Genomic DNA, 12,914 nt, shown 5'->3' on the forward strand with positions numbered 1-12,914 from the left:
AAAAGCAAAGGTCGGGGCTTCCCTGGTGGCTCAGTGGTTAAGGATCTGCCTGCCAACGCAGGGCACATGGGTTTGAGCCCTGGCCCGGGAAGATCCCACATGCCGCAGAACAACTAAGCCCATGTGCCACAACTACTGAGCCTGCGCTCTAGAGTCTGTGAGCCACAACTACTGAGCCCATGTGCCACAACTACTGAAGCCCACACTCCTAGAGCCCATGCTCCGCAACAAGAGAATCCACAGCAATGAGAAGCCTGCGCACCGCGATGAGGAGTAGCCCCCTCTCGCCGCAACTAGAGAAAGCCCGCACGCAGCAACGAAAACCCAACGCAGCCAAAAATAAATAAATAAATAAATTTATAAAAAAATTAAATAATAAGCAAAGGTCAGAGGATTTTATTATCTGATGAGCATGTTATTCATACAGTGTAGATAGAATCAGTTAAGGATGCTTGAAAAGGGATTCAGGTGTCTATTAGAAGAGTTCAGTTTTATACACATATAAATGGTCTTCCAATAGCTGCTATATCACCACTAAATACATGAAAATAACAAAAGAAGCACACCTGTGAGAAAAAGTTGACATTTAATTTAAGAGTAATTTCATTGCATTAAAACTTTCTGTGTGTTTATGACTTTAGAGTTTTCTACAGTAAGGTAAATGAGGCAATTTCACCCTTTTTATGTTGCATCTTTGTTAGGAGTGAGCGTCATATCTAATTAGGTTCTTTGGTATTATTTTTGGTAAATGCACTGGCAATTCATGTTTTGTTTGTTTGTTTTGTTTTATGTTTGCTGCATTAATATTACTTAGCAGACGAAGTTTAAAAAAAAAAAACAAAAAACCTTTGTAAACCAGGAAGAAAAGTTCCAAGGAAAATATATTGCTAGAAATTAAAATGCCTATTTGAACAGAACTTGTAGAACTAAATATTAACTAAATTTCATTATGACAAGAATAATTTTTTTACCTGAGCAATATCTCTGACCACATTTTCCTGAGGATATATAAAAGAAGCAGAATTACTGGTAGTAAGAAAACGCCTGGTAAATGGGAGCTAATTTTATTTTTACCTGACCATCTGGTAGCCAAGCACTTTACATATTAAACTGAAGCCTGTAGACTTACAATTAAATTCATTGAAATACGGTTTAGTATATTAATGACTTAAAATTATAACAGTATGAATAACTTTTTTTGTAGCACATTTGTCATCATACCTGTAATCACAAAACCTGTATAAGAACACAATAAATTTGACTCTGGTGTGAACATTTCATAGTGGGTTAAATGTCCAGTTACCTTGTTCTTAAAATCCACAGCTATATGTTTTCTCTGACAAATCTGAGTTTGAATTATTTGGATCATTTTCTAATGTGAGCCATAAAAATAAATAGCATACATGCTTAAATGTGCTTTTTTGCATTGCTACAACCTAAAGACCAGTTTGGTTGAAAAAAAATAAAATTTAACAGCTTTTGATTTGTCATGTGGAATCTGATTCTATGTGCTTTTTATTACCTCCATATATTTATCTAAGTGAAACATAAAATGGTTGTAATAATGGAGAATTTAAAGCAGCTTTTGCACATGAGCAGTAATGCTAACTAATATGGTGAATAAAGACTGAATGTAAATTCTCAGAATTTCTGTTTCTTGTGATGTGTTTGCTAAAATGAGTATATCTTGGTTAGCTGATACAAGCTCCTCATCATCCTGGTTAAGCTATGAAGAACTTTGATGGACAGAATGGAAAAAAAAAATAGGGAGTAACCATTTACATGCAGTTGGAAGCCATATGTGTGTGTGTGTGTGTGTGTGTGTGTGTGTGTGTGTGTATGTATATATATAATTTTCAAACTGTAATACAGTGTACATTACATCATTACATCACAGAACCTGTCAAAATGTAAACTCATAGCCCTTTCTTTGCTGGAGTAATGCTTTGATATTCCCACATATACCTCTAGAGATAACCTAGGTATGGCAGAAATCAGTATAATCTAATACCACCAGTTCCTATTGATTCTCCCTCATTTATGTCTCTTAAATTCAGCCTCTCCTTTCCATTTTCCTTGCCCCTTGGTTTAGGCCTTGAATTCTATTTCATTTGTACTATTCCAACAGCCACATTTCTGTCCACAGCACCAACATTTCGCCATTCCAGCCCAATTATTCATTTCTATGAGTTTTATTTATCCAACAAAGCTGGCTATGTCGCTTCACTGCTAACAGACTTCTTTCAGACATCCTACAAATCTATAATATCAAGTCCAAACCCCTTAACTTGGCATACCCGTTCTGAAAAAGACCCTAGTTAGCCCATACTTAGGCAATCTGTTAAGTCACACTGCACTCCTAAAAACACCAGAACTTGTCTCGCCTTCCTCCTGTTTGCCTTCTACTTATCCATTATAATGCTATCGTCTCTTCTAAAGCTCGAGGTAAAAGCAGGTGATTCACTGAAGTGTTTTTTCACAATATTTTGCTCATATTTAATTTAGAGAATTAACTTTTCAATGATTTTATATGCCCATAACCTTAACCATTCTGAGCTCCTTAGAGACAAAGATAATCGTGTTCATATTTGTATCTTTAGAACTAAACACAGCATATGGAAGTGAATGTTCTCACTAAACATTTGTTGAATGAATGACTGGATGAATAAATGAATCCAGGAAGGTCTGGATAAAAGGCCAACAGAAAAATATTATTAGAAAACTTGTTGAATGTAGAAAGACAATTTCAAACAGTCATAAAACATATACTATGTATTATTCTGATTGTCTGGAGACCATTTCACACAGAACAATATTTTCCTCTCAATTTATTGAATGATATATTTTTCATGATAATGATGAATCAATAGGAAAATATTTTTAATTTTCCATAAACTAAATTTTCCATTAACTTCAGCCATTGTATAAATTTGTAAAACTACATTTATTCTATAAAGTACATTATTTGCATTAATTTAATATAAACTTACATGTAAACTCAGGCCCACAGATCTTACTGTTAAATGTTTGCCCTGTTCTATCTAACTAGCTATCATCTATTTCTGTCTACTCAGATATATTAGATCAGGCCATAATCCAAGGAGATATTCTCCAGAAAAGAATAATGATTCATGGTGCTAGAGTCCTATAAAACTTATCTTGGTTTTCAGATTATTGGCCTTAATATGGTGATTAATGCAAGAAGGGCTAGTGAAAATTTTGTAAGCAAATAAAACCTTGTATGAGGCTAAATATTACTGGGTATGTCTAGATAGATAAGATTACTTCTATAGTTTGTAATTTTATATCAGAGAACTCTATACAACACAGCTTAATAATAAGCACTGTATTAGGTTCCATGTCATTTTACGTAACAAGTAAGAGGGCTGCATTAAACAGTAAGGTCCTTGCCAAGTGTCTTTTTTAATTGTTGAAATGTTTTACATTCTAATGTGAAAAGTACATATCCATGTTTATAAGGAAAAAATAATTTGTTGTGAGAGAGATATTTGAATATCATTATAAAAATTTCTTTTTGTTTTGCCTTCATGTGAGAAAGCATGTATCCCATTTTACCTGTATTTTCTTCTAATTGAGGGCGTGATAGCTTGTTAGACTATGTATAATTAAAAACTGCAGCTTTTCGTGAGAATGAATTTTTAAGTCCACTACTGGCTAATATAAAAATCTAGTCAGCCTTTGTAAAATCACATTAAATGATCATTAATTTAATTATCTGGTACAAAGAAACAAAGATACAGTCATTGAGTTGTGGGAGAAAATAAATTTTGAGCGTCTTACTTCCAGATTAAATACTGAAAGAGTTTAAACTATATTTTCTTTGTAACTGCATGTTGATAAAATATATTACTTCTTTAGTTCTTTCATGCTGTATCATAATTTCCCACTATTGTTCATATAAAAGAGGACAGTATCTTTAAAGAATAATTAATAGTTATCCAAAAATTACTAAATTTTATCTTTATGGATAACTACTATTTTTTCTTTTTAATATACTTTCCAATAATGATAATTTCTAATGAATGCATAGACATCTAGAAAAATTGAGCATATTTAAGTTTGGTCTCCTTTTCCTCATGAAAAGCCTAGACTTTTCTTTTTTTTTCCTCTCTCTTTATGATTACAGAGTGGCTGTTCTAAAATCAAGTTGTCTAAGAACAAGCTAAGAATCATAAGCACTGAAACCATATTTCAAAATCTGAGCAACCAATATTATAGAAAAGGCAAAGATAAACTTGAATCTGTCAGATCAATACATTCCTATAATCCCCTCCGGGACAATCATATAATTTGATGCTAACAGTTAAACTCTGAAAATTATGTGACCATCTATTACATAATGGATGGTACGTGTCCTCAAACCTTTTCTATCACTTATAATACAAGACAGGCCTACCCCATTTTTAAAAATCCCTTCTGTTATTGATAATTGCCTAAGTTGCTTCTTCCTTTCCTTTTTCAGAATGAAGAACAAATTTTGGTATTTTGAGTTTGGCACATCTGAAACTTTCTCAGCCACCTGCAAGAAGCTACATGAATCTGTAGAAATAGAAGTAAGAAGATGAATTATCTTTATAATACTATGAAATGGCTTGAGTTTGATTATTAATATGTTGTGCTAGCCCATGGAAGGAGTTAGAATTTTAGTGACTCATATAGCTTTACCCAAGATTCTAAAACATCATTTCTGTCACTCATTGAGAATCTGGCACATCTGAAATACTAATATAAAGTTAAGTTTGAATATGAGTTGTTTAATACAGCATAAAAGAATGAGAGGTGGAACACAACTTTAGAAATCAATGAGCATAGTATGGACAGAAAAATGTAAGATGAAAGTACTTGAAGGGAAAGAAAAAAAGTTGCAAAATACATTTTTTAAAACTTATTAGTTTCAGGTCTCAATATCTTATAACCTTTAAAACACAGTTCACTAAAATTGTACTTACTTTTATGAATAAAGTTTTAAAAATATACTTTTCCATTCCCATTCCCATTCATTAACTAGGTTTTTTCTCAGTTCCTGAGGTTGCCGTTTCCCCATTACATTTGTAGGAAGTGGAAAAGCCCAGAAAGAGAGCAAAGATAGCAGGAGAAGATACACTTTAAAAAGATTTAGAGCAAATAACGTCTACCAAAAATATAGACATTGTAGGACTAAAAATTTTGGAGACAAGTTATAATAGAAAATGAGTTAGTTTTATTGAGAGATTTTTAGGGGTTAAAGAAAAGGGAAAAGTTATATTTTGTTAAGTTGTAAAGACAAATCAAAGGAACAGAATTATGAAACAAGGACATCTAATGACTAGCTGATATGAATTGAGAAATACTGGCTCTAACACTTTTCTTTTTAAAAAGAAATAAATAACTTGTCTACTGAGACCTAAGTCATTAGTGGCAAATATTAGGGTAATAAGTTTGGTAGACAAAAGTAGTTATGGACCACAGAGAATCATAATAATGGTCTGGCTAGGTTCTTCATTATCCCAGCTTTCTAACTTACTGTTAATGATAATAACAGCAAAAGTGGTAGTATTTCAGAATGTAATCTTTTTGGACTTTTTCCTCGTCATGAGTGACAAATAAATTGAAGTATTAGGGGTAGAATTGATTGTCATGGAACGGAAAAGGCCCTTCATGACTGAATCAGATCATAACCCTGAAAAGGGATATAATCACAAAAGGTGAAGGATTTGGGCTCCATAGGCACTTACTGTGATTGCTATTTGTGATGATAAATATGTGTATGTTATTTATATATATAAGTATATATATACTTATACAGCTATATGTACATATATATTTATAAAAATCATCTAAGATCTCCCTTTACCTTCAAAGCTCATTATTTAAGAAATCATTATATAGTAGATTTTGAGCATTTCTGCCCTCAGAAACCGATGCTTGAAGAAAATCTGCAGCAAAAGACAAAAATGAAAAAAAATTTAAGGTATGGCTTCTGGTTGAATATAGGGTGGATACCCTGAAGCCTCTTGCACCTCTCCTTACTTTCGCCTACCACTGAACGTAGATTGAAAAAAAATTATCTAAGAGAGGTATTTCATGTTCATGGATAGGTAAACTCAACATTGTTGTGATGTTAGTTCTTCTCAACTTCAGCTAAAGATTTAGTATAATCCCAAACTTCCAGTAAATTTTTCTGTGAATATCAACAAACTGATTCTAAAGTTTATCCTGAGAGTCAAAAGACTGAGAATAGCGAACACAATATTGAAGGAGAAGAACAAAGTTGGAGGACTGACACTACCTGACTTCAAGACTTACTGTAAAGTAGTCAAAACAATGTGATATTGGTGAAAGAACAGACAAATCGAAGAAACAGAATATAGAGCCAAGAAATAGATTCCCATAAATACAGTCTGCTCTTCTTTGACAAAGGATGAAAGGCAATACAACGGAGCAAAGAAGGTTTTTTAAACAAATGGTGCTGTGATGACTGGACATCCACAGGCAAAAAAAAAAAAAATCTATTCACATTTCTTCACCCTTAACAAAAATGAACTCAAAATGGATCACAGAGCTAAATGTAAAATGCAAAACTTTAAAACTTCTAGAAGATAACATAGGAGGAAACCTAGATGGCCTTGGATATAGTGATGCTTTTTAGATACAACACCAAAGGCACAGTCCATGAAAGAAATAATTGATAAGTCGGACTTCACTGAAATTAAAAATGTCTGCTCTTTGAAAGACAATGTCAGGAGAATGAGAAAACAGGCCACAGACTAAGAGAAAATATTTGCAAAAGACATACCTGATAAAGGACTTTGTATATTCAAAATATACAAAGAACTCCTACAACTCAACAATGAGAAAATAAACAACCATCTTGAAAACTGGGCCAAAGACTTTAACTGATACCTCACCCAAGGAGCTATATAGATGGCAAATAAGCAGCTGAAATGACACTCCATATCATATTTCATCAGGGAAATGCAAATTAGAACAGCAGTGAAATACCACTACACACCTGTTAGGGTATTGAAAACCCTAAAAGCTGGTGAGGATGTGGAGCAATAGGAAGTCTGATTCACGGCTGGTGGGAATGCAGAATGGTGCAGCCACTTTGGAAGACAGTTTGGGAGTTTCTTACAAAGCTAAACATACCCTTACTGTATGATCCAGCAATCATAGTCCTTGGTATATACCTAAAGGAGTTGAAGACGTATGTTAGCACAAAAACATGCACATGGATGTTAGTAACAACTTATTTCATAATTGCCAAAACTTGGAGGCAAACAAGAGGTCCTTTAGTAGATGAGTGGGAAAATAAATTGTGGTATATCCAGACAATGGAATATTATTCAGTGCTGAAAAGCTACCAAGCTGTGAAAAGACATGGAGCAACCTTAAATACATTTTCCTAAGTGAAAGAAGGCAATGTGAAAAGGCTACATACTGTATGATGTGAACATATGGCATTCTGGAAAAGGTAAAACTACGAAGGCAGTAAAAAGATCAGTGGTTGCCAATTAAGCGGGGGGACAGAGGAAGGAATAGGCAAAGCACAGAGAGGATTTTTAGGGCAATAAAAATACTCCATGTGATGCAATGGTGGTGGCTACAGGTCGTTATACAGTTGTTCAAAGCCATAGAATGTATACCAAGAGTGAACCCTAATGGACACTATAAACTTTGGGTGATTATGATGTGTTAATGTAGGTCCATCAGTTGGAACAAATGTACCACTCTGGTGGGGCTGTTGATAATGGGAGAGGCTGTGTATGTGTGGGGACGGGGTATACAGGAAATCTCTGTACCTTCCCCTCAATTTTGCCATGAGCTTTAAACTGCTCTAAAAAGTAAAGTCTCAATTTACAAAAAACAAACATCGATCTATAGTATAATATTATGTATGTCACAAAGTGAAAAATGTCCAAGGAAAAGTTTGTGTCATATAGCAAAAGACGTGTGATAAAACTAGGTATGGAAAACATTGATTTTAACATTACAAGTGATAAAATTCGGTGATTTTGTTCCACTGAGCTTTACGTCTTGAGAAAAACTCTTTCGGGTCATGTTTCTACATGCCCTCTAAGTCTGGCTTCCCAGCTCTGCATTTACTGCCTTATTCTATGCACCACTGGAGTGACATTTATAAATCAGAGACAGCACTGTGCACTCCCCATTCTATTGTTGCATATCTTGAAATACTGTTATAATTTTATGAATTTATCTTAATTCTAAAGCTTGTTTTGTGTGTGTGTGTGTGTGTGTGTGTGTGTGTGTGTGTGGATGGATGGTAATGTAAAATCTGCTTCTCTACTCACTTTTTAATGAATCCAGTCTATCATATTAGCAGAATATGCCTTTCTACCCTCAAGGTTACTTCATAATTAAATATAATAAAAACAGCAGTTTGGAAATTTGATTCTGTTTGCTGTTGCTTCCTGGCCTAAAATTATACCAACCATGGTTTGAAAATATATGAGAGAATAAAACCACTACAGTACAAGTGTACCTCAAGTAATGGATATATGTTTTAATGACAGCTTCTTCCAAACAAAGCATTTGCTGTGTGACCCTTTACTTCATATCTCTCTTTCATTTAGGAAGCTTTTTTCTGAAAAAGGTGTATATTTGGAATAATATTAATATCACGGGCTAATAGTTGATGAAAATAATAGCTAAGATTTATCTATTATTAAATATACCTCATGCTTGGTGCTAAGCAATGCACGTCCGTTACCTGACTTAGTCTTCCTCAAAATCCTATGATTTAGAGAGATTCTGTTGCATCTCTATTGCAGAGACACACATATGAGCATTTTCTTTCATGATTTAAAAAAAAAAAAAACACAAGAATTGTGTTGCTTGCTGCCAAAATGTTTAAGGAAACAAATCGACTGGAGAATGGAAATGTAAATATATACATAGAGAGATTAACAAAGGTGAAATTTTTAGTTTTAAGAATTTCAGTTATCTTTTAACTTTGTAACAAAAGATAAAGAAATAAAAAGATAGGGCTTCCCTGGTGGCGCAGTGGTTGAGAATCTGCCTGCCAGTGCAGGGGACACAGGTTCGAGCCCTGGTCTGGGAAGATCCCACATGCCACGGAGCAACTAGGCCCGTGAGCCACAACTACTGAGCCTGCGCGTCTGGAGCCTGTGCTCCGCAACAAGAGAGGCCGCGATAGTGAGAGACCCGCGCACCGCGATGAAGAGTGGCCCCCGCTTGCCGCAACTAGAGAAAGCCCTCGCACAGAAACGAAGACCCAACACAGCCATAAATGAATAAATAAAATTAAAAAAAAAAAAAAAGGAGATAAAATGAAAAGCTTTAAAGTTACAAGATAATATATTAAAAGCAAAGTTTGTATTAAACTACCTGGGGCATGGATATGTACCTGAGACTCTCAGGTCAACATCTGGGATTGAAGCTTACAAAGTTCATGAGTTTTTAATTTGTTCCATGTACCAGGCAAAGTTCATGAGAGAATAAAATGGCCCATTCTCCGAAGTGTTTGAGTCTTTTGGTATTCGGTAAGACTTGGGAGGGTGGTGTATTTTAAGGTCAGGAATTTCCATCCTCAGATACTGACCTTTGTCTTAATGATTAAGTATTTCTACAAAAGCTAAATGAGCTCAAGAATTAACAAATTGCAAGAAGAGTGTCAGGGACACAAAATAAATTAGCAGAATTTTAAAGATAAGATTCTGATTGCCCAGTAACCTGGAAAGCACAGAGTTATTAAAGGCAGTAGGGCAGATTTTCACAGCTTAGTCTGTGCTCCACCTATATCAAAATCATCCTGGATGATCTCTCAGTATGTATTTAGAGAACCTTAGCCCATCCTTACCCCTACCAAGACACCATCTTGGAGTAGTAGAAATGAAACGTGTGAATGAACATTTCTTTTTTAAACCCTTTATTGAGGGTTGACCTACAAAAAGCTGTACATATTTAATGTAGACAACTTAATGAGTTTGGAGAAAAGAATATACCCATAAAACTATCATCATTATCAAAGCCATCAACATTTCGTCACTTCCAAAAGTATCTCCCTGCCCTCTTTCTGTGTGTGCGCGCGCATGTGTGATAAGAACAGTCGAAAGATCTTCCCTCTCTTCTAAAGCTTCCCAGGTGATTTCTTTTTTTTTTTTGCAATGAAATTCTAGAAACAATGATGAAGGGAGACATTAAAGGTGTGGACCTCAACAAAGATGGTCCTAGTAAACAAAAATTGGACTCATTAAGTCCAAAGCAAAAAAAATACCTCCCTGTTCCAGGAAAGTACAAGAAATGTGGGGTTGAGGTACTGTTACCATTTCATTAAGATAAATACATTATAATTTTTCTTACTGAGGAGAGCGAGGAAGAAATGAGACAGATGAAAGGTGACCAAAGGTGAAATTTCTCTTCTATAGTTACCACAAGTTATTTTTAATGAGATAACTTTTGGTAAGAAATTTAATATTCCAGCAATAATTTCTGGCTTTCACAGAATCTCCTGAAAGAGAGAAACATGTAAAATTAAAGTGCTTTTCCGCTGATACTTACGGCAAATGCTTGATATCTTGAACCAGCAGTGTTATTGTTGCTATCGACATGTTCAGCAACTGTGTGTGTGCATACATGGTACCAGTTTCAAATATTCCTGTTTTCCAGGTGTGCTTCCATCTTCCTCTCCTTTACCAGTTATCTCCCATTCCACTCTAAAAAAAATCTTGCGATTATCTGCAATCAGCACTTTTGTCACCATCACTGGACTGCCAGCTAACAGTAAAATCACCTAAAAGGCATGTTCTGAGTCCCTATATCACACTGTGTTTTGTGGATAATACTTTTCAAATGCATTTCAGAAAACACGGAGCTTAATCACTGGGAAAATATAGAGAGTACCACGGCCTTCTAATAGCAGAAGAGATCCCATTAAGCCATTTATATGTACGTTTTAATTTGTAGGTTTGCTGCTGTAGTTTTCTGCAAAACATGAATAATTTTATCCTATGAATTACGTATGAATTTGCAGAAACTCTTCTAAAAGCAGGTATATTTAAGTCATTTTACACCATACCATTTTAAACAATGAACAAAGCAATGTTTTTATGTTTCGTTAAGTAAAATTATGAATAATTTTTATCTGACCTGGGCATAGAATTAGACTCACTATGAAAAAATATTTACAGTTTATCATTAATCATATCTCATCAGATTTATTATCCACACTTTTATGGCTCTCCAAAGTTCTTCACATGTTTTAAATATTTCTGTCAAGTGATAACGTTAACTGAATCTAAAACACTAAATTCACATATAAAAGTTTGTCTTTAACACTTCTGTATAATGTGGTGCAGGGTATATTTATAAACTAGGATTAAAATATATTGGAAGAAAAATTTAAACCATATTCTTTTAGGTAAATTTGTCTCTAGAAGAAGATCTTCCATTTCAAAACTGAAAAGAGTGGACAATGGCCTCACAACATTGCACTCTGAAAATAGCTCCCATAGTAGTATGCGTAAACGACCTCTCTTCAACATAATAAAAATATTCAGGATTTATTGACTAACCAAGGCTGTTAGCTTTTAAGCTTTTATATTCTTTTCCTCTGTAGCTACCTTTTTAAAAATCATAAATCTTCAAAGTGGATGAAAATATTATCTGACACAGTATTATAACTTGTTTATATTTCATAGCCTTCACCTCAGCTTTTATTTCCATGCACTCAGCTGGTGTGCTACAACTCCTGGTCTTCATCAGAACCAGCACTGGAAATTTCCAGACTAACGAACATAACGTTAAAGCAAACAGAGGAAGGTAGCCTGGGGTCAAAAACTAGTGGAAACAAATTATTAATAAGTAGGTATTTATGTAAGTACACTGTCCTCCTTTCACAGGAACTTCAGTGTTCTTCATTGGTCCTTCTTCTTTGGAATTTCTTAAGGATTTTTTTCACTTTTCACAGAGCTGCTTACTGTTTCCTTAAAACTACACGTGCCAAGACTCTGAAGAGTGAAAACATGAATAATAGTATGCACTGATGTTTTTCAGTTGTCACATGTGATTCCCCTAATTCAGTTTAAAAAAAAAAAAAAAGCCTATTTGCAACATGCTCTGCTTTTTTGCAGATGAACAAAGGAATACTCCTTCACTAATTCTGAAAGTAACTTGTCACAGTGGGGTTCGAAGGCCTAGTCAAATAATTGTCTTAGTGTACTACCTGCTGTGTTCAATATTGAGTGAAAATGGAAGCCAGGTCCCAACTCCAGCTTATTTCACAATTCTTCTGTTATTTAAATGATTTTAGTCAGTTTGGGGGAAGCCAGACCTTTATAAATTAACAGCAGGGAAATACCAAAGGTGTCAGATTGCATATTTATCGTCTTTTTCGTGTAATACTTAAATATGTATTAAGAAGTGACTGACATAAATTAGGCAGATTTCAGAAGCCACAGGCCGTGGCTTGTAGAGGACCCCCTTCTGCTTGACATTTCATCCTTGTCAAAGATCAAATTATTTTAATTTAGGCTGCAAATTATAAGGAATGAAGACTTCTTTGTGGGAATTCCCTGTGGTAATCTGACTTTTGTTGTTACTGCTGCTTGTCAGTGTGCAAAAGATATAATATGCATGCAAATAAGGTTAAAAAATATGTACTATCTAATTATCCAGCCAGTACATTCCACTTGAAGACAGTGGGAGGCCTGACACACAGTATGTGTTTGATTCATTGAGGCCTGCAGGGTATTTACACAAGATTACTTTTAATTATGAAATTAATATCTGTTTATCTAGAATATATAGCAGTAAGTGAGTATACACATGAGCAGAATTCTTTAGTAAAAAGAAGTCATCTTAATTTAATACATGAAAAGAAGGGGAAAAAAATCCGTTGTTTCTAGGGGGGGAAAAAGGCATCATCCAGACCT

At 34.5% G+C, this 12,914-nt stretch overlaps 1 protein-coding gene across 9 annotated transcripts in view; it reads left to right on the forward strand.

Annotated features, from left to right (window-relative positions):
- Window positions 1-12,914, forward strand: part of DGKB (diacylglycerol kinase beta) — an 804,767-nt gene that overhangs the window by 599,076 nt on the left and 192,777 nt on the right. For all 9 annotated transcript variants that reach the window (XM_068550569.1, XM_068550571.1, XM_068550570.1 and 6 more), the window contains one exon: window positions 4,484-4,574. In XM_068550569.1, coding sequence (XP_068406670.1) covers window positions 4,484-4,574 — 91 coding nt within the window. The remainder of the gene's footprint in view (window positions 1-4,483; window positions 4,575-12,914) is intronic.

The sequence above is a fragment of the Eschrichtius robustus genome, chromosome 8 (genome assembly GCF_028021215.1).
Source record: "Eschrichtius robustus isolate mEscRob2 chromosome 8, mEscRob2.pri, whole genome shotgun sequence".
NCBI classification, from domain to species: Eukaryota; Metazoa; Chordata; class Mammalia; order Artiodactyla; family Eschrichtiidae; genus Eschrichtius; species Eschrichtius robustus.